The sequence below is a fragment of the Lupinus angustifolius genome, chromosome LG20 (assembly GCF_001865875.1).
Source record: "Lupinus angustifolius cultivar Tanjil chromosome LG20, LupAngTanjil_v1.0, whole genome shotgun sequence".
In the NCBI taxonomy this organism is placed as follows: domain Eukaryota; kingdom Viridiplantae; phylum Streptophyta; class Magnoliopsida; order Fabales; family Fabaceae; genus Lupinus; species Lupinus angustifolius.
The window spans coordinates 16,312,928-16,337,666 of NC_032028.1; the positions used below are offsets into that span (position 1 = coordinate 16,312,928).

The window sequence follows — 24,739 nt, forward strand, 5'->3', positions numbered from 1 at the left end:
ACACAATGTCACACACTTTAGTTTTTTTTATTTTTTAACAATGGCCCGTCGGGCCAGCCCGGCCCGTCTTGGCCCGTCTAAAAAACGGGCTGAATATGGGTTTTTGGGCTAAAATCCCTAGCCCGGCCTGCTAAAAATAGTCATCCGAACGGGCTGGCCCGTCGGGCCAAGCCCATATTGCCACCCCTAGGTAAGCCATCAATGTTGACTTTTGTCTATTAATCCCATTTCAGTTATACTCAAAAAAATTTCTAAGTTTCTTAAAAAATATGTAAATGTTTTAATTATGTTTTAAGGGGATTCAATAATGAGGTTATGACTCGTGCCACATCTTTCTTTCCATTCGTGCCAAGAAGCGATTGTAGTTATTACTATTGCCTTTGTTATCCATTAAAGTGGGAAGGGGGTAAATGACCAATGTCACTCTTAATCTATTAATCACCCTTCAATCAACTTGAATCAATTTAATTTAAACAAATCAAGAAACAATTTTCTACAAGAACTACGTAGTCTCTTGATTTCCCTATTGCACCTAGGGATGCGTAGGAGTAGGATAAACTCTTGTCAGACACAAAAATAAAAAATAAATATTTTTTTTAAACAATTTAATTTAAATAAATCAAGGGTATTTAGTTCATGCAATTAGTTAGGGTACCGTTTAATTACGGGCGGACAAGGTGCTAATACCTTCCTTGATCCGTAATCGACCCCCGAACTCAAACTCTAATATAAAAGACCATTTTATCCTAATTTGGGCTTAAATTGAGTTTTCCATGTTTTAACCGTAAAAGACGTGATGACGACTCCCAAAGAGGTCGCATAACCGAGAATCAGGGCACGACAATGGGCTTTAGCTTCATTTGAAGCTGAGAAAATGGCTTATATTCCTCATCCATATGTATCTTGTGCATACAATAAGCCGGGCTAATCCCTTTTAAATCAACAAGGGTCGAGCCGATAGCCCCATAATGGGCTTTGAGCACTTGTACTAGTTGCTCTTCCTCCCTTTCGGATATGGAATTGTTGATGATAATCGTTTTTTCTCCTTGCCCTGTAAGAATACATACTTGAGGTAGGAGGTTAAGGTTTTTAATTCCAATTTCTTAACTAGAATGAGCTCAACGACCCCTTCCTTCACATCATTAGATAATGCGGATGACACTTCTTAGTGAGAAGTTCCTTCATGAACGTCACATAAGCCAATATTTGCTCTAATGCCTCAGCAAAAGGGATATTTATTTTCAATCTGCGGAATATATCCACAAATCGCTTAAATTGCTGCTCACAACATTGCTTGGTTTGCACCTCATGATAAGGAACTAGCTTAGTTGGTTTTTCATTTGCTCAGCAATTCCCTCATCTACTGCCCCCTTCTCTTTTGAACCACTTGGTTCGAGATTTCCTACAAGCGTACTAGGCTCATTGGTTTTTTTCTTTCTCACCCCTCCTAGTTTTCTCCTCACCACCCACATCATAAACAACTACTTTTCACCCCATATGAGTTATCACTTGACATTGATATTTGGGGTTTAGCTCGATATGTGCCAAAAAAGGCACCCCTATTTTGATCACTCACTTGGTTGACAATCTTCCCAACCTGAATTTCTAGGTTCTTAATTGAGGCATCAATACCTTTTTGGTTGGCCAAGGACAACTGCATAAATTTGTTAATGGTGTCCTCAAATTTGGTTGTTTTATCTTGATAGGGTAGTTGAAATGCGGGTTGTCTATAGGAGAAAGTCGATATCATCGTTTTCGCCTCCATATATTTTGAGTGAGAAAAGAATCAGACTAAGAACCATTCTTTGGCCCTTCCGATCAACGAAAACGACAACATTCAGAGGAACAATAAGGGTTCTTCCTCTTCAATCATATCGTCCGTACAACAAAACTCATAGAATTTGACCAAATCAGAATACGGATCCTAATGGTCCATAATCGTGAAGGGTACACCTTGTAATAAGTGGACAAGGCCAATTTTCAATTCTAGACGTCGATCATCCTTTGGTGCATCACCATTAAAGAAGATTTGTTAATGGGGATTCAAAAGCCATCGGCCCCGATGGCTTGGTCCTGCTGCTGCTTTGCCATAACTTCTTCACTATGGTCTCCAAATGCGAATTTTGTACTTGTTGGGCTAGGAGCCTTTGTCTCCAAATGTCATAACTTGCTCCCAAGAAAAAAAGAGAAACAAAGCATTGAAGGCCTAATGAAAAGGTAATCCAATATTGGATTCCTTTGGCTCATGAATCTACTCATAAACATGACTAAATTCGACTAGAAGCTAATAGTACATGTTTTATTTCCATCTTATTACATTGAAGACAAGAATAGATGAAGACATAGGATTCTTGTTGCTAGCTTGAACACCACGGCTTCATGACTTGGTTGGCCTAGAATTCCATTTTCACATTGATGTCACGACTAAGTTTTGGTCACATGGTGAAATTGTGCCATAACTCATCCTTAAAGTTCCACAGTTAGAATGAATGAATGTAGTAAACATTGGATTCTTCTCCAAGTGAAACCCACAACTAGAGGATTAACATCAATTGATCACATGGTGAAAATGGAAGTTAATTCACTCGTAATTGAGTCCATGACAATGAATGAATGGTGAAAGCCATGGATTCTTTTTCAAGAGAAAATATTCAGGCATAAGAGTATGAAAGAATGATAAGAAGCTTAGGATCTCATTTTCCACTTAATAACTTCCAAGGCTAAGCCCCAACTACCATAAGTGTAGCAACTTCATCTTTTAGTGAATTCCCATGTGTCATTTGCTCCCAACAGTCATCTCCCAGTTTGATGAGTCCTCAATGGTGTAAAACACGACCGGCCAAGCTTTTGAAACTCATGAGTCCTTAATGTGGGTCCAAGGTTGGCCCAACATTTATTGCCAAACTCCAAGAAATCATGCACCAAATTCTAGATCAACATATATTACCCCCCACAACAGTTTCGCCATGTTTTCTTCTCCTTCAACTCATCTACTCTATCCTTGCCACTACCTTTGACACACCTTGTCTAGTCATCCCGCATTTACCCTCTTTAGCCATTATCTGTTGTCTGGGTTAAGAGCCATCTACCAATTGGCTCTTATACCAATTGTTGGTACAGCGGAAGCGATCATTGCGCAGTGTTGACCACAAACAATCAAATAAAGTGCTTAGAATAAATAGAATAGAAGAAACAAGAGAATTTGGTAATGAGGTTCGGCCAATTGCGCCTACTTCCCCAGGAGCGCTGAGCGGCTACGAAGATATTATTAAAGAATAACAATTACAAACCCTAGCGCACTCATGGGCCCACTTGCCTATGGGGTCTTTCCATGTGGTGCATATTTCTGATGCACATTATAACAAGGGACTTGAGTCCAATATATAACATTGGTTATTGTACTCTATTCCAATAATAGACAATGTGGGACTAACACAATAACATATTTCAAGTATCCCCAACACCAAGAAATACACTTATGAAATAACTTTCAAGCCTTCTTTTTCCATTCCTTCCCATCCAAAATCCAACTCTCAAACTTACCCTTAGGCTTTGTTTGAAAGTTAGGAGGGAAAGGGAAGCAGAGGGATCAAAGGGTTAGGAATGGGGAGGAAGGGAAGGGAAGGGAAAAAGAAGGAAATCCTCTTCCTTATTTGGAAGTACGAAATTTTGATTAAGGAGTATAAACTAATGATAATGTAAGAATATTTTTTATTTTCCTTTAAAAATATAATTATCAATGACAAATTGACAATAATATGTAATTATATATTATTACTAAACATATTTAGCTATTTTGACATTTTATCTCCAAAAACTCCAAATTGTGGGACATTAAAAATAGACACATGGAGGGCAAACCCTAAAAAACCTTTCTCTCTCCTTGATCCAACTCTCAAACAAGGGAAATGCTTTCCTAAGCCTTCCCTTCCTTCCCCTCCAAAACCCCACTCCCAAACAAGGTCTGAGCATCTATTTGCGAGTTGAGTTATGGAGAGAAATAAAGAAAAATTGAAGACTTGAGAGCTTTGAAATACACCAATGAGATGGCTCCAAAGCCTATATTTTCCTGTCATTCCCCTCCAAACTCGACTCGTTAACATTCCTAAAATTAAGAGAAAAAAAATACATACACATCAATGATATTTTAATAATATTATTCTACTTTTTTGTTTGTTTTCTGCCTTATCAAACAATTAAAAAATTAGGACACTTTCTCCTCTCAAGTTTTCTTTTAGCAACCTTTCATTCCTTAATTTTTCTTTTATTGTAAAAGTAACATGTTACTGGAGAAATGTATTAATGGTGCATCCTATTAATTAAAGATTGAGTTGATGTGCAAAGAGTATTGTAGTTTAATTTTAGGAGAGTTCAAGAGAAAATAAAGCCATTATTAGCTGATAAACACATAAACACATCTGTTGCAGCATACAAATTGAAGAAGCATGTGGGTCCAACTGTAAGTTCTGCTAGCCTACCCTTCAAACCTGACGGTGATTGTACACTTCAACAAGAGCATGCAACTATTTTGGACAGAATGACAGTTATGAGATACGGTGAAGATGTTACTAAAGTGTTGGATTTAAATGGACCCATAAGGTACCTGAAGATGCGATCTGTGAGCTCTATTATGTTTTCCTCAAAGAGTTTCAAGCATTTACATCCTTTTGAGGTCAATGACTTTGTTAAGGGTGGGGTAATGATAGAATCAGTTACTATAGTAGCTAAGTTATAATATAGAAAATGAATTGTCATTGACTCTTCAAATTATCATAGAATCATTACTAATTATCATTGACTCTTCAAAAAAATACAACATGAATTATGGATGATGTAGTAATTATGTATAAATCTTTACATTGAGAATGCTTAATTAGTGTCAATTGTATAAGCTAGCTATGATAGTTAACTATAAAAGTATAAATAGCAGCTGCTGTAACAGAAATAGCTAGTAGATTAATTTCCAATTTTTTTCTCTCTCACGATAAGCCCTAATTCTTCAAATTCGATGAAATTCCTAGATTTATAATTGCATTCACATCACTCTCATGCACACAAATATGCGCAAACCCAGCCTATTTAGTCTAAAGATCCAAGGGAACTCATTTTTACATTCCTCCATAATTTCGGGGTACCCTATTGAGAACCACCTCAACAGAATAGTTTCTAAGTTCTGACAGATATTGATTCAAAATGTAGAGATTTAATAAGAAAGGTATGGAACTTTATTGCATAGCCTTCCCCTTTGATGGACCAAGGGAACCTTATGATATGTTTGCAGAATGAATTTTGGAGGGGAATGAAGGGAAAATGAAAAATCCAAAGCTAACTCAAAAGTGCATTTTATGACCCCTACCTTTCATTGCTCTTTAGAACTCAACTCACAAACGGACCTTTATGAGGAAGAAAAAATAATACCCTACAAATGTAATCTCTAGTAATTTGAGTCTGTTCTCACTCAAGCTCACTAAACAATTAATTGAGTTCCTTTACATACCTATCGTAATTTTCAAATGGCTAACCAACTCTAACAGTTTCACAAACAAGACCTACCTAACATAGGTTGTCCCACTTGGGGACTGTTGCTAACAGGTTCAAAGAAGAAAAGTGAGAGGGGCTTGACTGAGGGACAATAAGCTTCTAGTATTTAATTAGCAAGACAAATTTGTAACAAGAACGTTATTGCTCAGTGACCATGAGGACATGGGCTTAAATCCTGGAAATAACCTCTCCGCTTGTGGGGGTAAGACTGTATACATCTACCCTCAAAAGTGAAGTTGTGTCTAAAATTTAAACTATAGGAGAAAAATTAAGACTGTTACTATCAAAGCTAAAATCCCAAAATGCATGATAACAAGCCTTAGGAAAAAGGCTGGAAGTGGTCACGCCCTGCCAAAATTATAGAAGTATATAAACAGCATACTTCCCCCTCCTTTATACTTCCTTTTACTGGTTGGAAGAGTGGCAGTAGAATGTAAAGATCAATTAAGCTCCTCTTGTCCCCTTAATCCATTACATCAGAACTCTTAAAGCTTCTTGGAGTTCAAGGCTTCTCCATGAAGACAATAAACTAAAAGAATGTACTTATATAAAAGTAATCCTGAATGTGTATCAAATATTTTGCATTCACAGTTCAAAAAGTTAGGCTGCAAAAACATAGTGTTGAGGATACACTCGATATACTAAAGAAAAAGGGAGAGAGAGAAAAACAGGACAAGTACAGATAAACAAATAATCAACGTAAAATTTTATATGCTATCTGTTTGGGGGAAGAGCATTTCCAACTTGTTATTTGAAATGATCTTGTTGGGATCCAATTCCTTTCTTGCCTTATTGTAAGCATCCACAGGAAACCGCTTTCTTAGCCTTTCTTGGACAGCTGCAAGCTCCTCCTTGTTCTTTGGAACCTAAATAGAAGATAACCAGCATAAAAATTAAGTATACTTTAATACAACAACAATAACCAAGTCTTTATCCCACTAACTAGGGTCGACTACTGATAGGTTCTATAATAAGTTTATCCCCCTATCAAGAATGTATATGTTAGGCGCAAAAACAAAATTAACTAACTAACTGGTAGTTAGGAATTATGGTATTAGCTAGTATAAATAAAAGGGAAATACTTGGGAATAGGTAGTTTTTGAGAAGTTAGGTAATTGGGGAAATTGATTCATAGGGAATCAGTTACTACTGTTCATAAACTTGTATCATTCTCTGTTTCCAAAAAAGAAAGAAATACAATACTCTAGTTCAGAATCACATTGATTCTTGACAGTTCACTCATATTGTTCTCCTATTCTTCTACTCGAAATACCACTATACCAGTTCTATCACTGGTATCAGAGCATGGATCTAGTGCCTTGAGAAATCATACATCTGCTGCACTATGCATGGTCAGAACAAGAAGCATGGCAAGAAATTCTGACGATTGGAACCAAGAGAGAGAGGAATTACAACAGGAGAGGGAAGAATTGCGAACTCGAGTGGAACTGAAAGAAGCACGAACAAGGAAAATGGAGGAGTTGTTGTCCTCCATCGCAGCAAAATTAAGGTTTCAATCATCAGGGAATCTTAACAATGAAGGCAGTGGGTATCACAAATCTCATAAGAACCGAGGGCAAGAACGTTGGCGAAAATTGGAAATACCATTTTTTGCTGGTGACGACGCATTCGGATGGACACACAAATTGGAGCGATATTTCTTATTGAAAGGGGTTTTTGAAGAAGAGAAGGGCACTAAGTTTGTACCAGTGGTGGGTACGATGCAATCCAAAACTAACTTCGGAGATTTCAAGTTGGCAGTGGTTAGAAGGTTTCAACCTTTAATGATTCAGAATCCGTTTGAACTGTTATTGGCACTCAAACAAACAGGCAATGTAGAGGGATTTGTGGATGAATTTGAGAAATATGTGGGAGCTTTGAAAGAAATCGATCAAGAATTCGTAAAAGGAATTTTATTGAATGGGTTAGAGGAAGAAATTCAAGTGGAGGTGCGACTATATGATCTTCAAACTCTCTCAGAGGTAATCCAAAAATCCATCATGATAGAACAAAAAAAATTGTGTTGAACAAGACAATTTCCATAAATCTCCTAGGTATTTTGGAAACAACAATTTGTCCAATAAAACTGTTAATGTAGATTCAAAAATTCCTCTGCATCGTATGTGGTGGAGGTGGGAGATGGCCTTAAGATGAGGTGTAAGGGAAAGTGTTCTAAGTCATTAATGAAGATGCTGAATTTGGAGTGGAACAAGATTTTTACTTGTTTGGGTTAAAAGAGATAGATGTAGTGTTGGGTCTGGATTGGCGGGCCAGTTTAGGGGAGGTTAAAGCCGATTTTGGGAAGTTGGAACTCACTTTGAAGAAAGGTGCATAGTTGTTGAAGATAACTGGAAATTCAGCTTTAACCAAGACTGAATTGTCTTTTGGGGCTTTCATGCAAGTCCACAAAGAAGAAGAAGGGTTGATTCTTCATTGTGAATCTGAAGACAAGTCCAAGCAGTGGGGAGACAATATTTCAGAGGCACTTATGGGTTTATTAACAGAGTTTAATATGATATTTTTGGATACTCAAGGTCTACATCCAAGAAGGATGCATGATCATGCCATACATCTTAACGAAGTGGCTGATATTCCAAATTTGAGGACTTACAAATACCCACACTATGAAAAATTAAAGATAGAAAGATAGGTGCCGGAAATGTTGGAAGTTGGGGTTATAAGGCAGAGCATTAATCCTTATTCGAGTCTCATCATTTTGGTAAAAAAGAAAGATAAAGGATGGAGATTTTGCATGGATTATCACGCCTTAAACAAAATTACTATCTCCAACAAATTTCCCATTCTAATTATTGAGGAATTATAGAATGAAATAGGAGAGGCCACAATTTTTACGAAGTTGAATTTGAAATCGAGTTATCATCAAATCAGGATGAAGGAGAGTGATATTGAGAAGACAGCTTTTAGGACTCATGAGGGGCATTATGAATTCTTTGTGATGCCATTTGGCCTCATAAATGTTCCATAAACCTTTCAAGCCCTTATGAACGAAGTCTTAAAACCTTTCTTAAAGAAGTTTGTGCTGGGTTTTTTATGACATTATAATTTACAACAAGGATTTTTTATCTCATGTTGCTCATTTGCAACAAGTATTGGAAGGTGATGCATGCAAATTCTTTAGAAGCAAACAAAAAGAAATGTAGTTTTGGTCAGTATTCCTTGACTTATCTTGGACATGTGATTTCCGACAGGGGTGGCAGCAGATCCATCTAAGATTGCTTCCTTGTGTTCTTGGCCAATTCCTAAAGATATCAAAGGTCTATGTGGGTTTCTAGGCCACACAGGGTATTATAGGCGTTTTGTTAAGGGTTATGGCAAGATCGCTAAGCCATCAATAGATCTTTTAAAGAAAGACAAATTTTGTTGGACTACACAAGCGACAATTGCGTTTGAAAACTTGAAGGTTGCCATGGCAGAAATACCATTACTAGTAGTACCTGATTTTGATAAGGATTTTGTGGTTGAGACAGATGCTTCAAGTAAAGGGTTGGATGCAGTTTTAATGCAAGAGGGTCGTCCTTTAGCCTTTTGGAGCTATGGATTATCTCCTAGAGCTCAGCAAAAATTCGTTTATGAGAGGGAATTTATGGCTTTAGTTCCAACAGTTCAACGATGGAGAAATTATATTTTTGGTCGCCATTTCATCATTCGAACTGACCAACGAAGTCTAAATTTCTCAAGAATCAAAGGCTCTTTAATGAAGAACAATTTAAGTGGGTTGTGAAATTAATTGGGTTAGATTTTGAAATTCAATGTAAGCTTGGGAGTGAAAATTCAGCAGTTGATGCTTTGTCAAAGAGGGACATGTACTTAGCGATTTCCATTTTATTAGGGGATGAGATTGATGAATGGTGTCAAGAGCTTCAACATGAATCAAAATGGAAGCAAGTAATTCAGGACTTGATAATTTACTCTAATTCCCATGTTGGGTTTGAATTTAGAAACGGAAGGTTATTGTTCTAGGGTAGGTTGGTGCTGCCGAGAAACTCAAACAAAATTCCAATGATCCTCGCTGCATGTCAAGATACCCCGATGGGAAGGCATTCTAGATTTTTAAGAACATACAAGAGAGTATCATGTTTCTTGTTTTGGGAAGGATGTGCCATTCCTTCAAAGGTAGAGGAAGTGGATCAGCTGTTGCAGAAAAGGGATGATATTTTAAGTGAGCTTAAACAGAATTTACTTCAAGCCCGGGATCAAATGCGAGCTCAAGCCAATAAGCATAGGAGGTGGGTGGAGTTTGAGGTGGGGGATTGGGTTTATTTGAAAATGCAACCTTATAAGTTGAAGTTTTTAGCTAATCGACCCTTTGCAAAGTTAGCTTCGCACTTTTATGGTTCATATCAGATTCAGAGCAAGGTGGGTGTAGTGGCTTACAAATTAGACCTTCCTGCCCATTCAAAGATACATACTATTTTTCATGTGTCATTGTTGAGACGGGCACTTAAACCACACCAACAACCTCATATGCTACCACTTATAATGAATGAGGAACTTGAATTGTTGGTTCAACCTAAGGAGGTTTTGTAATAAGTTTAGACCCCCTATCAAGAATGTATATGTTAGGCGCAAGAAACAAAATTAACTAACTAACTAACTGGTAGTTAGGAATTCTGGTATTATTAGCTAGTATAAATAAGAGGGAAATACTTGGGAATGGGTAGTTTTTGAGAAGTTAGGCAGTTGGGGAAATTGATTCATAAGGAATCAGTTACTACTATTCATAAACTTGTATCATTCTCTGTATCCAAGAAAGAAAGAAATACAATACCCTAGTTCAGAATCACATTGATTTTGCACAGTTCACTCATATTGTTCTCATATTCTTCTACTCGAAATACCAGTTCTATCAGCTGCATGGATCGAATAACAGTATAATGTTCTATCATAAATCATGTTTATTGACAAAGCATTATCTAAAAGTCTTTCTTTATCATTTCCCCTATAGTCTTTCTTGGTCTCCCTCTTCCTCTAGGAATTGGAATATATTTCATTTGATCTACTCTCCTTATAGTGGTTTCTACCAATCTTCTCCACACATGTCCAAATTACCTATGGCATGATTCTACCATCTTTTCTATAATAGGAGGTACTTCAACTTTCTCCATAATGCATTCATTTCTAATCCTATCTTGCCTAGTGTCAACCTATCCTACGTAATATTCTCATCTCTACTACTTGGAGTCTATTCTCTGATTGACATTTAATCACCCAATATTCAATCTGATATAACATTGCAGGTCTTATAGTCGTACGGTAAAGCTTCCCCTTAAGCTTGAGTGATGCCTTTTTATCACAAATGACACCTGAAATTGATAAGGCTAGTGATGGGACAAAGCATGTTATAAAAAATGTATATACTAGAGGGAAAAGGAAAGTTTGGTTTAATAATAACAAACTTCCCTCTTTACCCTTAGGTAGTTAGTTAGTGGGAGGGGAGATTCTATAAATAGAAAGGTGGTTAGTTGGAGGGAGTTAGTTAGGAGTGAGCTCACTGATTTGGAATCAGAAGCTAGGATTGGATCGTGGGATTCAAGTTCTTCTTTCTATTCACTATTCTTCTTGTAATCCACTCTTCTTCAATAAAATTCACATAAAACCCTAACAGAATCACCTTGATTCTAGGTTAGGGGCAATTCTTTTCTACTCTTGTTGTTCTAAATTCAATTCTTAATTGGTGCCAGTGTTATCACTAGTATCAGAGCACCATTCATGGTGCCTGAGGGTTGGGAAAAACCGCGATTTCCTGCTGTTGATTCTTGCGTATGGTTTCTACGAGAAGTATGGCAAAGGAAGGTGATAGTTGAGGCCAAGAAAGAGAGGAAGTTCATAGCCGAGAACTGAATGAGGCACGTATGAAGAGAACGGAGGAATTGGTAGCTGCCATAGCCGAGAAATTAGGGATTGGAAAAGGGGCCATTTCATCCAACTCCGCCATTTCATCCAACTCGCTTGAATCCTATGGTTCACATCTCCGTTAATTTATCCATCGTCTTATATGATTGACCAAAGATACTTAAATTTAGTGACTTATGATATGATACAATCCTCAATCTTTACCTCTACAGTAGAGTTGTTCGCCTCTTGCTAAACTCTACAGTAAATTAAGTATATTTCAATACTTCACTTTAATTTTCCACTTCAAATCTTTGATGATACTAGTTATGTTAGAGTATCAATTGCACTATACTGCACATATGTTATATTAAAATGTTTGTCCTTGTCTATAGCATAGAGTCAATTAAAAACAAATTTAGGATTTATTCTTTTATTTGATTACGAATATATCTCTTTGTATCTAATGATGACCTTAATATATAAAGAATCGCAAGACAACCCCGTATTCAAAAGTGAAGTCATGCTTCCACCTAACGCTTCATGTGCCGTCACAAGCTTGATACACCTGAAGAAAAGTATCTTTTTCCATCATTGTTCTTAATCCCCTATAGAAGAAATCCCAATCTCTTTCGGTTCTCATCTTCCCTGTTTTAGGGATGTTCCATATCGTGGGTGACTCAATCCTCCTATTCTTGGGCAATTTATAGTGTCTTAGTTGTATGTTGTTGATTCCAAACCTACCCAGTCCATTTCGGACGTATTCCAGGGTGTTCCTTTTATTTTTTGGTCATCTTCCTTGATTTCTCACAACGGAAGGCAGTGTTCTTGGCATTCCAGTAAACTCATCTACATCTTATTGACTGCTAAAAGTCCTGTCAATTACAACCAAGTTAACCATATCACCCACTTAAAATTTTGGTAATTTTGTAAAGATTTTGTTTGCAAAGAGGGGCGATGAGAGAATCTTACCAAGAAACTTGAAGATGTCCCAAAAGTTGATCTTTCTTATGGAAAGAAAATGATGTACAGCTTCTCAATGTCCTATGGCAGTCCATTGATCCGAAGATGGTAAATCTTTTTCAATCAATAGAAACTTGCTATGTGGTGTGGCAAGAAGCCCAAAACAACTGCACTAGTAAAATGAGTTTACGCGAAGAACAAGGTACTCATATGGATTCTTTCCTTGGCAAGGCATGCTCGTTGATGCAAGGAATTTGATAACATGATGCCTACTTAAGGATCAATCTGCATAGAAGCAGCATTGACAGTTATTTATGACTTTTATCCTCTACTCTTCCACAAACACTAGAGTGTGTACACCAACAGATCTTAACCAGTGTTTATTATAGTCCCACATGGTCTCAGGCCTTTCAACGATTGTTGAATATTTCTGATGACACCACTAGCACCTACATCCCCAACCATGCCAATATTGGTCAATTGCTCTTATCTTCCAAGTTAATATTTCTAGTAGTGGTTGTGGTGGTAGTAGCATAAATCATTCTATTTATAGTTCAGTAACAACACAAAGTCCATAGAGATACATGACCATGTGCCATGTGCTGGTATGCAGGTGTGAGTGTGAGCATGTGCATGTGAGTGTGAGCATGTGCATGTGAGTGTGTCTATGTGTGAGAGAGAGAGCTTTCTTGTTATAAATTTCTCTTCTCTCGTTTCCTGCACCAGAGGGTGAGCCTCGGCACAACAGTAAGGTTTCTTGCCTTGAGACCAGGAGATCATGGGTTCAAATCCTAGAAAAAAACCTCTTCAATCACACGGGTAAGGTTTGCGCACATCTACCCACCCACCACCTTGTTTCTTTCACCATGGAAATCCTAATCCATGTTACTCGGTAGATCCATTATCACCCACCGTATATTCTTAACACGGCTTGGTCCACTTTACATCGAGCCCTACCAAATATTTTCTTCATCTAGTCATGCCTCCTCTAGTTGATACTTCGGCTGTTGTATCTTAGAGCAATGGTTGTGTCATACTTGGCGCTGCCATTCTAATAAGTCTTTCTCAAAAAGTGATCATTTCCACTATTGAGCCACACTACTGATAGATGGTAGACTTTGCATGGTTGCTCTCCTCGCACAGCTAATGTTGTAGAGGCTGATCCACCTGCCCGTATATGAGTCTTCCACTAATACCCTACATCACTGGCAGCCAATGCTGATTTCTGAAGAAATTTGAGGAATATGAGGGCCCCAATCCCACAGCCTCTATTGCGTACACAAGTAAATCTTATGCTTGTCTCTCTGACTGAAAAAACATATTAGGCCCTTGAATTCTTCACTCTGGTGCATATGATCATATATCTAGTAACAAATCTCTTATGCCTAATGTTTACACTTAAAGTTACTTAATTTTTTGTTACCTTAGCTAATGGATCAAAAAATCAGTCTCAAGGGGTGGGTATCGCCCATCCCTTCCTTTCGATTGATTATGCGCTTTATGTTTTTGTTTCTCCATTCAATATACTTTTTGTTGGGTTATTTAGCTCGTTCTCTTGACTTAATTATTTATTTCATTAAAGATTTTGTCTTCTTGAAGGACCGGAGTTCGAGACAAATGATTAGCATCAGGTGTGAGTCCAATGGTCTCCATCAGCTTTTTGCTCCTTCTCGTGTTTATTCAGTCTCTGCTTTGACCATTCATGCTCAGTTGGGCCATCGCAGTCTTCAAAGTCGTAGAAGTTGGTATGAGTCTCTCCTAATCACAATGTGTCGATGTTTCGTTCCACATGTTTTGTCGTGTTTATCTGTCACTATTCTCATCATACTTGGATATTTCTAATGCAAAACACAGTTGTTTTCAATTTTTCATACCTTTTATAAAGAAATAGAAACATAATTTATTGTCTCAATTTGTGTAGTCATATTGCCCGTGAATAGTTGTGACAACCTTTTCAAAACTTTATGGCCACTAATGCCATTCTTCACCAAACGTCTTGTGCTAAACCCCCAACACAACAGAGTTGCTTAATGTAAAAATTGACAACTAATTGAGACAACTCAGGTTGGGCATGTTCTGTCTCGTTTTTGGTGAAACGCTGTTCTCACAGCCTGTTCCCTCATTAACCGGATGCCCTCCTCAGTTATGAATAACCAAGTACCTCACTTGTTGCTGTTTCTAAAAGATCTATTCCATACTCTAGATCCTTCTGTCGTTGGGTCTCACGTTTTGCCCACAACTTCACTCCGGGTCTAGATAAACGTTCCGTCAAATACGAGGAAATTAGGTCAAACATCAAACAACTTAGATTAAGACAACAAATGGTAAATCAGTTTCAAATACCAGGTTGAATCATTTTCCACAATTCGTAATGCTTAGATAATTACCTCAATCTTAGCCCAATGCTCAAAAGCAGAGTAATGATCCCATAATTTTGCCTGGGTCAGACGCCTGTAATGAAAGAATTCTTCTGTTATATCCTTCCTTTGGCGAGCATCCGTAGTAGGGAGGTACATGATTATACCAACCTGAAACACCGTCAAGAATAATTGACTATAAAACCAAATTAGCATCATAATATTAAACTTAATAGAAGCCAGGGGTTATTATCTATTGATTTAAAAACATTTAGTTATAGGTAATGAAGGACAATGCTATTAGTAGTTGACTAAACTAAATCCAAGTAGTTGCCTATTTTGATATAAAAATTCCAGCAAATAAGTTATCTATCTTTCAACAAAAATGCACTGCTGAAGAAGCCCTTCCTGGCAAAGATAAAAAAGTGGGAACTACATTCATACTGTTGGTAACCATTTCAGTTATCCAGGATAGGATTATTACCCATGAAAATATATCATCCTCGGATGGGCTTGAAGCAGGACTCAAGGGACTTCTACTGCTAGTCGTCCACCGCTGCTCAATTGGAGCTGGTGCAGATATCTCCTCTTTCTCTATCAGTTGCATCAGCTCTTCAATGTATTCAAGGTCTTTCATGCTTGGGTTAGATAGTTTTCCAGCAGGGAAGCATGTCTCAGATACCCACTGTTGGCCTCCACAATCAAAGCCCAATATTTCATCACTCCACCCAACTCTATAGCCTTCTGACTTCAGCCAGAACTCAGCCTCAGCTTGATTGATCTTGATGATGTGATTTTTATTTAGAGGATCTAGGGCAATTAGCTTATCTCTTAACTCTGTGAAAGAAAGTTCATCTATGTTTTCTTCACCATTGTCTGATGATTTACCCTTATTTCCTTCTGCTCTGTAAACAAGAATAGAAACTTGTGACTTGGCAACATTAAAATCATAACACCATTAACTAAAGATATAAATGAGAGCCATTGGCAGAAAACTTCTAGAAACCAAAGAAAACTGTAGTATAAGATGAACTTGCGGTTAAACATTAAAGCCCTTTCAGAGTATCAATAAAGTGTGCGAACAACTCTTAAGATAAATAAGAAAAATACACTAACATTTACCGGTCCATGCTCACTAACTTACATTAAACTAGTAGGATTTCACAGCCCTACAAAAAGGTGAAAGACAAAGCAACAGAATTTTCAATATGTTTAAATAAATGAAAATGCAGACAGGACAATAAATAATTAAATAAATAAGAAATGCCATGAAAAGAAGACAAACAAATAAGTGTAACCACTTGCGGAAAAGAGAAAGCCACAGCTTCAGCTAGCATTGATTTAGTTGTAAAGTAGTCATAGCAATACTCTTCTTTCACATCATGGCCACTTCAGTATTCTATTCCCATTTCAAAATAAATTGAGAAATCATACAATAAACAGAAAAGGTATCACCATACCCATATTTCTGGAGAGACTCCTTATAAAGGTCGCGCACATGTTGTATGGCTTCATCTTTAGTATACTTTGGTTTGAACTTGGGAGGTCCTTTCCACTTCGAAACAGGATTGCATCTCACAACCACAACAGAGTCAGTATATGGGATATACAGGTACTTGACATGCTTATTCTCAGATAACAATTTCCTGCATAAGATAGAAAAGAGCCATATAAATATTGGAAGCAGATCCCTGATAACTTCAACCAAAAGATAAGATAAAAGCACATTTCATGATGCAGAAATAAATGGGTCAGTGGAGTTTACACAGCATGTGAAAGTAAAATACTAGCAAAATGTTAAGGATCATATTAAGCATATATTTTGGTCCTCAAAAGATATTCACAAAAACATACAAGTCCTCCTTTTATCGGTGACATAAACTTATCATTCAGTGATAATTAATGACATCAGTTTGTTCTTCATGGACCAAGTTGACGTTACACATAATTTTGGAGGACCAATTCATATATTTAAAAAATGGAGGGAGAATCCGATGTTGAATATATCTTTAGAAAAGCAAACTGAACATTTACTCGGTATATTATTATGTTTGATAATTGCTTTGAATTTGAAAGTACCATTACGACACTACATATGTCTATCCAAAACACCCTTCTTGCTTCCTGCTTTTCTTTTATGCACAATTCAACTTGAAAGCGAATTCTAAGTCCAATTTAATACAAGTTCATTTTACTTTCCCAGTGCTTTCCTGTTCGAAGACATTTTATAGGCTCCAAAATTGAAACCCATCCATAACATGTGATTTTTAACCTATTATGTTATTTCAAATTCAATACACAAAACAATAACTACAACCAAGCCTTAATCCCGCTAGGTGGAGTCGCCTTCTTTTTAAATTGTTGGTCCAAATAGCTAGGCTCAAGAGGAATCATGGACTGGTAGTGCTGTAGCCTGTAACCCCTCCACTGTTGGGAGTTGGAGGTAGTTACTGCTCTATAAATCCAGCCTCACGCAGTGCCCTCCAATCTAGGAGACATGAAGCAAAAGCCTTCACATAAGCCTCGTGACTCAACTCTCAACTTAGAGTAGGTCAGTAGGCAGGCCAACCAATTGGCACCAATCAATCTATCCTAGCAAGCTAGGGATATGTTCCAACACCTTGATGCCCCTACTTGGTCCAAATTCAATACATAAAACTTATTCTCTTGATATGTTGTAAGAAATGTGCACCAAAGGTTATTGTTTCCTCCCTTCACCAAATTCAATGATATAAGTAGATCACATTATCACATAATCTAAAATTCTGAAACTATTGCAACGAAACAAATAAACACATCACAAGCAATTGCAAAGGGGTGCATGGATGTGCTGCATTAAGGGACACCATAAGCTGGTCCTTTCAAGATAACTGAATGAAATAAATTTCATGCAACAATACAACAACAAACAAAGCCTTTTCTCATTCGATAGAGTCAAGTATGTGGATCAAATGATGCCATTGAATTCAATCATAAATCAAATCTTCAAAGAGGTCATGTAGATCCAAGTCCTTCCTAATGAATTCACAGCATTTGTCTTCGTCTTTTTCTACCTTTAATTACTAGGCTGTCCTCCACCTGACCAACTATTATAACTTATTTTTGTTGGTCTACTTCTGAATGTGGAAACTATTCTACCATTTTTCCGAGTAGGTGGCACTCCTACTTTCCTTTTAATATATTTACTCTTCAATTTGATCCAATCTTTTCTTTAATGCCCACTCATCCAATGCACCATTCTCATGTATAACATATTTATGTTCTTATTGTCACTTTAGTTCCCAACATCCCATAACAAAAACATGCTAGTCTATGGCAATGTGGTAAATTTCCTTTTAACTTGATACATTTCTATCACAAATAAAACATATAAAGCATTTCTTCATTTCATCCACCTAGGTTGTATCCTACAATTTATATCATTATTTATTCTTCACTTTTTATGGTAGAATGATAAGGCCAAACCCAAGCATGAGGTTAAAAATGTATATAAAAGGGGAAAAAGGAAAGTTTGGTTAGAATAACAAACTTTCCTCTTATACCATTGGGTAGTTAAAGTGGTTAGGCTGCTATAATTAGGAAAACTGCTTTGGGGGAAGTTAGTTAGTTAATTCCAATCTGATTGTGGAATTAGTGGGTTAGGATCGTGGGATCCTTGTTCTCTTTCATCTTCTACTTGTAACTACTTCTTCTTCAAAATAATACAATTCTTTAGAACCCTGACAAGAATCGAATTGATTTTGGTTTAAGGGTTTTTCCTTTCTATCCTATTGTTTTCTGTTAGATTGCATACCAGTGCTTATCACTGGCATCAGAGCACCATTTTGGTGCCTGTTGGCAAGAACCACCATTTTCGTTGTTGAGTTTTTATCGTATGGTCTCTACAAGAAGCATGGCAAGGGATAATGATAGTTGGATGCAAGAAATTGAAGAAATGCGCCAAGTAAAGGAAGAGATGCGTCTAAGGTTGAAATTAAACGAGGCACACACCAAGAAAACTGAGGAGTTGCTTGCTGCCATAGCTACCAAGCTGGGGGTTACACGAGGTGAGAATTCCTTGGGAGAAGGCAGTGAGAATGATGAGGAGGTTGATAGCCATAAACTAGGCCAGAGTCGTGATAGATGGAGGAAACTGGAGATTCCTATCTTCATGGGGGAGGATACTTATGGATGGGTGTAGAAATTAGAAAGGTACTTCACCCTTAGGGCCATTTCTGAGGATGAGAAGATGAGAGCCACACTAGTTGCTTTAGAAGGTAGAGCTCTCAACTAGTACCAATGGTGGGAAGGCTGCAATCCATCTCCTAGATGGGAAATTTTTAAATTAGCAGTGGTAAGGAGGTTCCAACCATCAATGGTTCAAAACCCCTTTGAGTTACTACTGTCATTTAGATAAGAAGGGAGTGTAGAGGCTTATGTAGAAGAGTTTGAAAAATAGGCTTGAGCCTTGAGGGAAATTAACCAAGACTTTGTTAGAGGGGTGTTCTTGAATGGACTCAAGGAGGAAATAAGGGTGGAAGTGAGGTTGTATGCACTGAAGACCTTACCAAAGGTGATTCAGAAGGTCATTCTTATTGAGCAGAAGAATCTTGTGGTGAGTAAGAGGACCCACTTGGGGTATGCAAGGTCTTTTGGGTCAATTCGAAGCAATTCTTATAGCAAGGCTGTGATTTTGGAACTTTCTTCTGCCAGTAGCAGTAGGAGAGAGGGATCATCCATGGGGAGTGTGGTTGGACCACCTAGAACCACCTAGAACCACTCAAGAGGCTGATAGCTCTAAAGCTATGGGGGAGTATAGGAGGTTAACCAGTACTGGGATGAAGGAGAAAAGAGAAAAATGTTTATGTTTCAGGTGTGATAAACCTCTCTAGGGAACATTGGTACAAGAACAAGCAGTTGAGGATGCTTCTCATGGCTGAAGAGGAGGAAGCTGAGTGTGAGGAGGAAGTAGGGGCAGAAGTTGAAAACTTCAACTCCCTACAACTTTCCTTGTATTCCATGAAAAAGGGCTCACATCCACAAAGTCTTGGAAGATTGGGGGTATTCTTGGTGGAAGTCAAGTGGTCATCATGATTGATTGTGGGGTATCCCACAATTTCATTTCAAAGTACTTAGTGAACCAGTTGCAGCTGAAGGTGGAAGAGACCAAAGCCTATGTGGTTGAGATGAGAGATGGTCACCACATTACTTGCAAGGGAAAAATCACAACTCAAGCTATGTATGCAACAAATAGAGGTAATCCAAGACTTCTAGTTGTTTGCTTTGAGAGGGGTGGATATGGTACTGGGGTTAGAATGGTTGGCAAGCTTAGGGGAAGTAAGAGTTGATTTTGGGAAAATGATGTTGATTGATAAAAGGGGAGATTCAGTAGTTACCATTGTGGGAGACCCTCCTTTGACTAGGGCAGAACTTTCCTTAGGGGCTTTTATGCAAGTGTTGTTGAAGGAGGGGAGGGATTGCTACTGTAGTGTGACATGCCTACTCAGTCTGGACTAGGAAGGGGGGTTCCAACATAATTGGAAGGAGTTCTACAGCAGCATTAGGAGGTTTTCCAAGACCTTCAAGGGCTAGCACCCTCTAGGCAACATGACCATGCCATACACCTGAAGGAAGGGGCTGAGATACCCAATCTCAGACCTTACAAATGCCCATGTTATCATAAATTTGAGATAGAGAGATTAGTGGTTGAGATGTTAGAAGTTGGGGTGATTAGACCCAGCATAAGCCCTTACTCTAGCCTCATCATCTTGGTGAAAAAGAAAGATGGAGGTTGGAGGTTTTGTGTGGACTACATGCCCATCAACAAGATTACAATCCCCAACAAGTTCCCCATTCCACTGATTGAGGAGTTGTTGAATGAGTTGGGAAGGGCAAGGGTGTTTTCTAAGCTTGACCTGAAATCAGGATACCATCAGATAAGGATGAGGCCAGAAGATGTGTGAAAGACAGCTTTTAGAATTCATAAAGGTCACAATGAGTTCCTAGTTATGCCCTTAGAGCTGACTAATGCACCCTCCACTTTCCAACCTCTCATGAATGAGATCTTAAAACCCTTCTTGAGGAAGTTCACATTGGAATTTTTTGATGACATATTGGTGTATAGCCCTGATCTAGTTTCTCATAGCCAACATCTACGAGCAGTTTTGGCTTTTATTGGGTGAGCATTATTTAAAAACTAATTTGAAGAAGTATAGTTTTGGTCAGGCTAGCATTGACTACCTAGGGCACGAGGGGTGTTAGCTAATAACTCTTAGGTAGAGGCTATGAATCAAGGTATTATGGACCTTACCAAGTGATTAAGAGGGTGGGAACTGTGGCTTATCACTTGGAGTTGCCTGGTCACACCAAAACTCATCCAGTCTTTCATGTCTCTTTGTTGAAGAAGGCTCTTAAACCTCATCACCAACCTCAACCTCTTCCACCTATGCTGAATGAGGAGTTAGAATTGGAGGTGGTATCAGAGAATGTCATTGACAGTAGGGAAGATGGTCAAGGTAATGTGGAGGCGTTGGTTAAATGGCAGAAACTTCCTAACCATGACTGTGCACTTGGGAGATGGCAGTCACCTTACAAGACAGATTTCCTAGCTTTCAAGTTAAGGACAAGTTTAAAATTTTAGGGGGGTATTGATAAGGCCAAACCCAAGCCTGAGGTTAAAAATGTATATAAAATGGGAAAAGGAAGGTTTGGTTAGAATAACAAACTTTCCTCTTAACCCTTGGGTAGTTAAAGTGGTTAGGCTGCAAAACAGCTTTGGGGGAAAGTTAGTTAATTAATTCCAATCTGATTGTGGAATCAGTGGGTTAGGATCGTGGGATCCTTGTTCTCTTTCTTCTTCTACTTGTAACTACTTCAAAATAATACAATTCTTTAGAACCCTGCCAAGAATCAAATTGATTCTGGTTTAGGGGCTTTTCCTTTCTATCCTATTGTTTTCTGTTAGATTGGATACCAGTGCTTATTATAGAACCTAGATAATTAAACTGTGTGACTTGTGGTATGGTCCATCTCCATTTTCACCTCCAAATCAGGATTCACACACATCCAACTGAATTTGCATTCTATATATACTTTGTTTTACTTCTGCTTAAACAGAACCCGTGATTCATCCCTCCAGCTCTGGCTTAACATCTATCGCCTCCCTTGACTCTCCCAATAGGACTGAGTGGATTGTTTTTAATAACTTAATTTGCAAGAAAACCATTTTCAGCAGCAACCAAGCACAAAACTACAGGCAGGGGGATAAACCAAAAGAAACAAAAGAATTCAGTGAAGTACAGACAGTCATTTCGTAAAGCATGATAATATTTTATCGATTAAAAATAATAGTGACAATGATGATCACACAAAAAAAATTGTACAATTTAAATGCTAAATAAAATGATCAGTAATATTTACATGTTCTGAAATAATAATTTTTTTGGTTATTATATTAGCTTGGCCCTCGGTGGTCACTGGTTCTAATTGGGCTATTATTATTTATTATTATGGCAGGTAGTGGTAAGCTTATTAAGTTTGGGATCTTAGTTCCATAAGAAAAATGTGAACATTAATGAGAATGGTGTTCAATATATTTCATAATTGTTTGTGAACATTAATGAGAATGGTGTTCAATATATTTCATAATTGTTTGTGAACATTAATGAGAATGGTGTTCAATATATTTCATAATTGTTTGTGAACATTAATGAGAATGGTGTTCAATATATTTCATAATTGTTTGTGAACATTAATGAGAATGGTGTTCAATATATTTCATAATTGTTTGTGAACATTAATGAGAATGGTGTTCAATATATTTCATAATTGTTTGGTTCACCAACCCCAAACAATTACACAATTACTTGTGATTTTTCTTTATGTCTTTCATGGTTGAGACAGCTGTGTGCTCCACAAGCTCCTGTCGATCAACACACTGAAGGGTGACTTCAGCCACAACTCCAAGTCCCCCAAGGCCACAACGAGCAAGGTAAAACAGCTCAGGTTCTCGCTCTTTTGATATCTCTATTGTCCCCTTGGAAGGAGTGACCAGTTTGATGGCAATCACCTGTTCATCAATAGGAGGCAATCTAGCACCAGTGCCATGTGCACCAACCTAAAGAACATGAACACAAAGAGTTATATTTGTGAATTATGAACATAGAAAGGGATAGAATTTAGTTCGCTAAACTACATCAAGTCAACTAAACCCTGATGCAGGCAGAAAATCCTGAGTTCGTCTGCAAGTAATATTCCAAATACATCACATTGCCTAATCTATCTTACAATGTAAGAATTCACAATAATGTAGTTAGTAGGCAGTCAATTTAACACATTACGATGCCAAAACTCATACTCAAACCAAAGCTTAACAAATAAGTGTACAAAAGTTCCATGTTATTTAAACACTTGAATATTGCCAGCTCTGAACAATGACTCTAACAGATACCAATCGCCCATCTAAATGATATGAACCAACACATACTCATCCATAATCACCATTAATTGACATGAAGCTATACCCATTTGATTTTCAAGGAATGAATCAAAGAAATTCAATTAATCAAACCATTACCAATTCATCAAACCTTACAAATTACAAATAAGAGTAAATACCTAAATTTGTCTCTAAGAAAAAATGTGTCTCCCAATTTAGTCCTTGGGAAATGTAAAATCTCAACTTGTTAACTTTTCCTAAGAATATTAAATGGCAATCAAACTAATTCCTAATAGGAACTAATATATCCCTAAATTTGTCATAAAAATTACTAAGGGGTCATTTGTTAAGGCTTGTTTCACTCAAAAAATGATTATTTTGATTAAAAAATCACTTCTAACCAGTGTTTTCAATTTTACTCTGCAACCGTAATTGTGGCCGTAATATTATGGTTTCAGGAGTCTCTGCAACAGCATCCCGACTACAATCGGGGTTGCAATTACCACAATTTTCCGCATTTGCAGTAAACGTGCAATTTAAAACACTGCTTCTAACCCTTACATATTTGTTTGGTCAGGCTTTTCGATAAATGCAGAAGCTGCTGAAAAAACAAATTTCAGCTTCATTCTAGAAGCTAGAAGAATTAGAATCACTTTTGTATAATGACTTATTTTAAACCTAAATAAACAGGTCCTGATTTGACTGGCACTTAAAACTTCAGTGAGCACAGTGAGATTTTCATTTCTTAAAGACTAAATTGGGGGCACAATTTTTCTCAACAAGGAAGTTGTCAATTCACTAAAATAAATAAGTAAAATAAAATAAAATAAAAACCTGAATGATGCCACCAATTTGTTGCTCTCTAATGGATGCAAAATTCTGCAGTGTAAGTCCATGATCCTTAATCCCATCAACAAGCTGTTGTACCCTAATCCCAGCCTGCACCCTCACAGTCTTCTTCTGTTTATCCACTTCCAAAACCTTATCCATCAAGGCCAAATTCACCATCCCCGCCCTCGAAAGCCCGATCCCATTCGGCGAAAGACCCGACCCGACTGGTCGAATCCGGGTCTTCTTCTCATGCGCCTCCCTAACCACGTTCTCAAGCTGCTCCAGGTTCTCAGGCTGGTGGAAGTTTCGGGTCTGGACCTCGTGGGTCCCACTCCAGTTGGAGACTGTGTGGAGGTCCTCAGGCAAGGGGGCGTAGCGGAAGAGTTGTGCCTTCTTGTGCTTGGCGTTCTCCGGCAAGGGGAAGGAGTAATAGGTGCCGACGCCGCCGAAGATGAGGAGCGCCGCGTAGCCGATGTACTTTCGGGTTTGGGCATCGGTGGAGGAGGAGGATTCGGGGAAGGTGGAGAATCGGCGGAGGTGGTTGTAGGTTGCGGCGGCGGTGGTGGTGTTGGCAGAGGTTAGGGTTCGAAGAGGGTTTTCATGGTGAAGAGGAATCGAGCGTTTGAGAATTAGAGCTCTAAGCATTTCTATGAGGCAGTGATTCAAGCTGAAAATCTGAGTGTTGTGAAAGGGACGGGAGAACTTGGCAAGGGTAGAGGCTACGATACAGAGTATACAGAAAAACAGTTTTTATTTACATTTTTTGTTTGTAAATGAA

General features: G+C 37.9%; 1 protein-coding gene across 1 annotated transcript; it reads right to left on the bottom strand.

The window, feature by feature from the left end:
- LOC109336341 (L-galactono-1,4-lactone dehydrogenase, mitochondrial) lies at nucleotides 5,997-24,692 on the bottom strand. Its single transcript, XM_019572875.1, has 6 exons — nucleotides 23,965-24,692; nucleotides 22,559-22,809; nucleotides 16,175-16,360; nucleotides 15,199-15,619; nucleotides 14,745-14,885; nucleotides 5,997-6,407 (listed from the first exon to the last, which is right to left on the bottom strand). The coding sequence occupies exons 1-6, from the start codon at nucleotides 24,604-24,606 to the stop codon at nucleotides 6,249-6,251; spliced, it is 1,800 nt and encodes a 599-aa protein (XP_019428420.1). The 5' UTR covers nucleotides 24,607-24,692; the 3' UTR covers nucleotides 5,997-6,248.

Bases quoted from the DNA above. Each gene is read 5' to 3' on its own strand.
- LOC109336341 (XM_019572875.1), bottom strand. From the start codon at position 24,606: ATGCTTAGAGCTCTAATTCTCAAACGCTCGATTCCTCTTCACCATGAA. The intron at 22,810-23,964 runs GTTTTTATTTTA...CATGTTCTTTAG, and splicing joins AAATTGGTGGCATCATTCAG to GTTGGTGCACATGGCACTGG. The intron at 14,886-15,198 runs GTAATAATCCTA...ACGGTGTTTCAG, and splicing joins AGGATGATATATTTTCATGG to GTTGGTATAATCATGTACCT.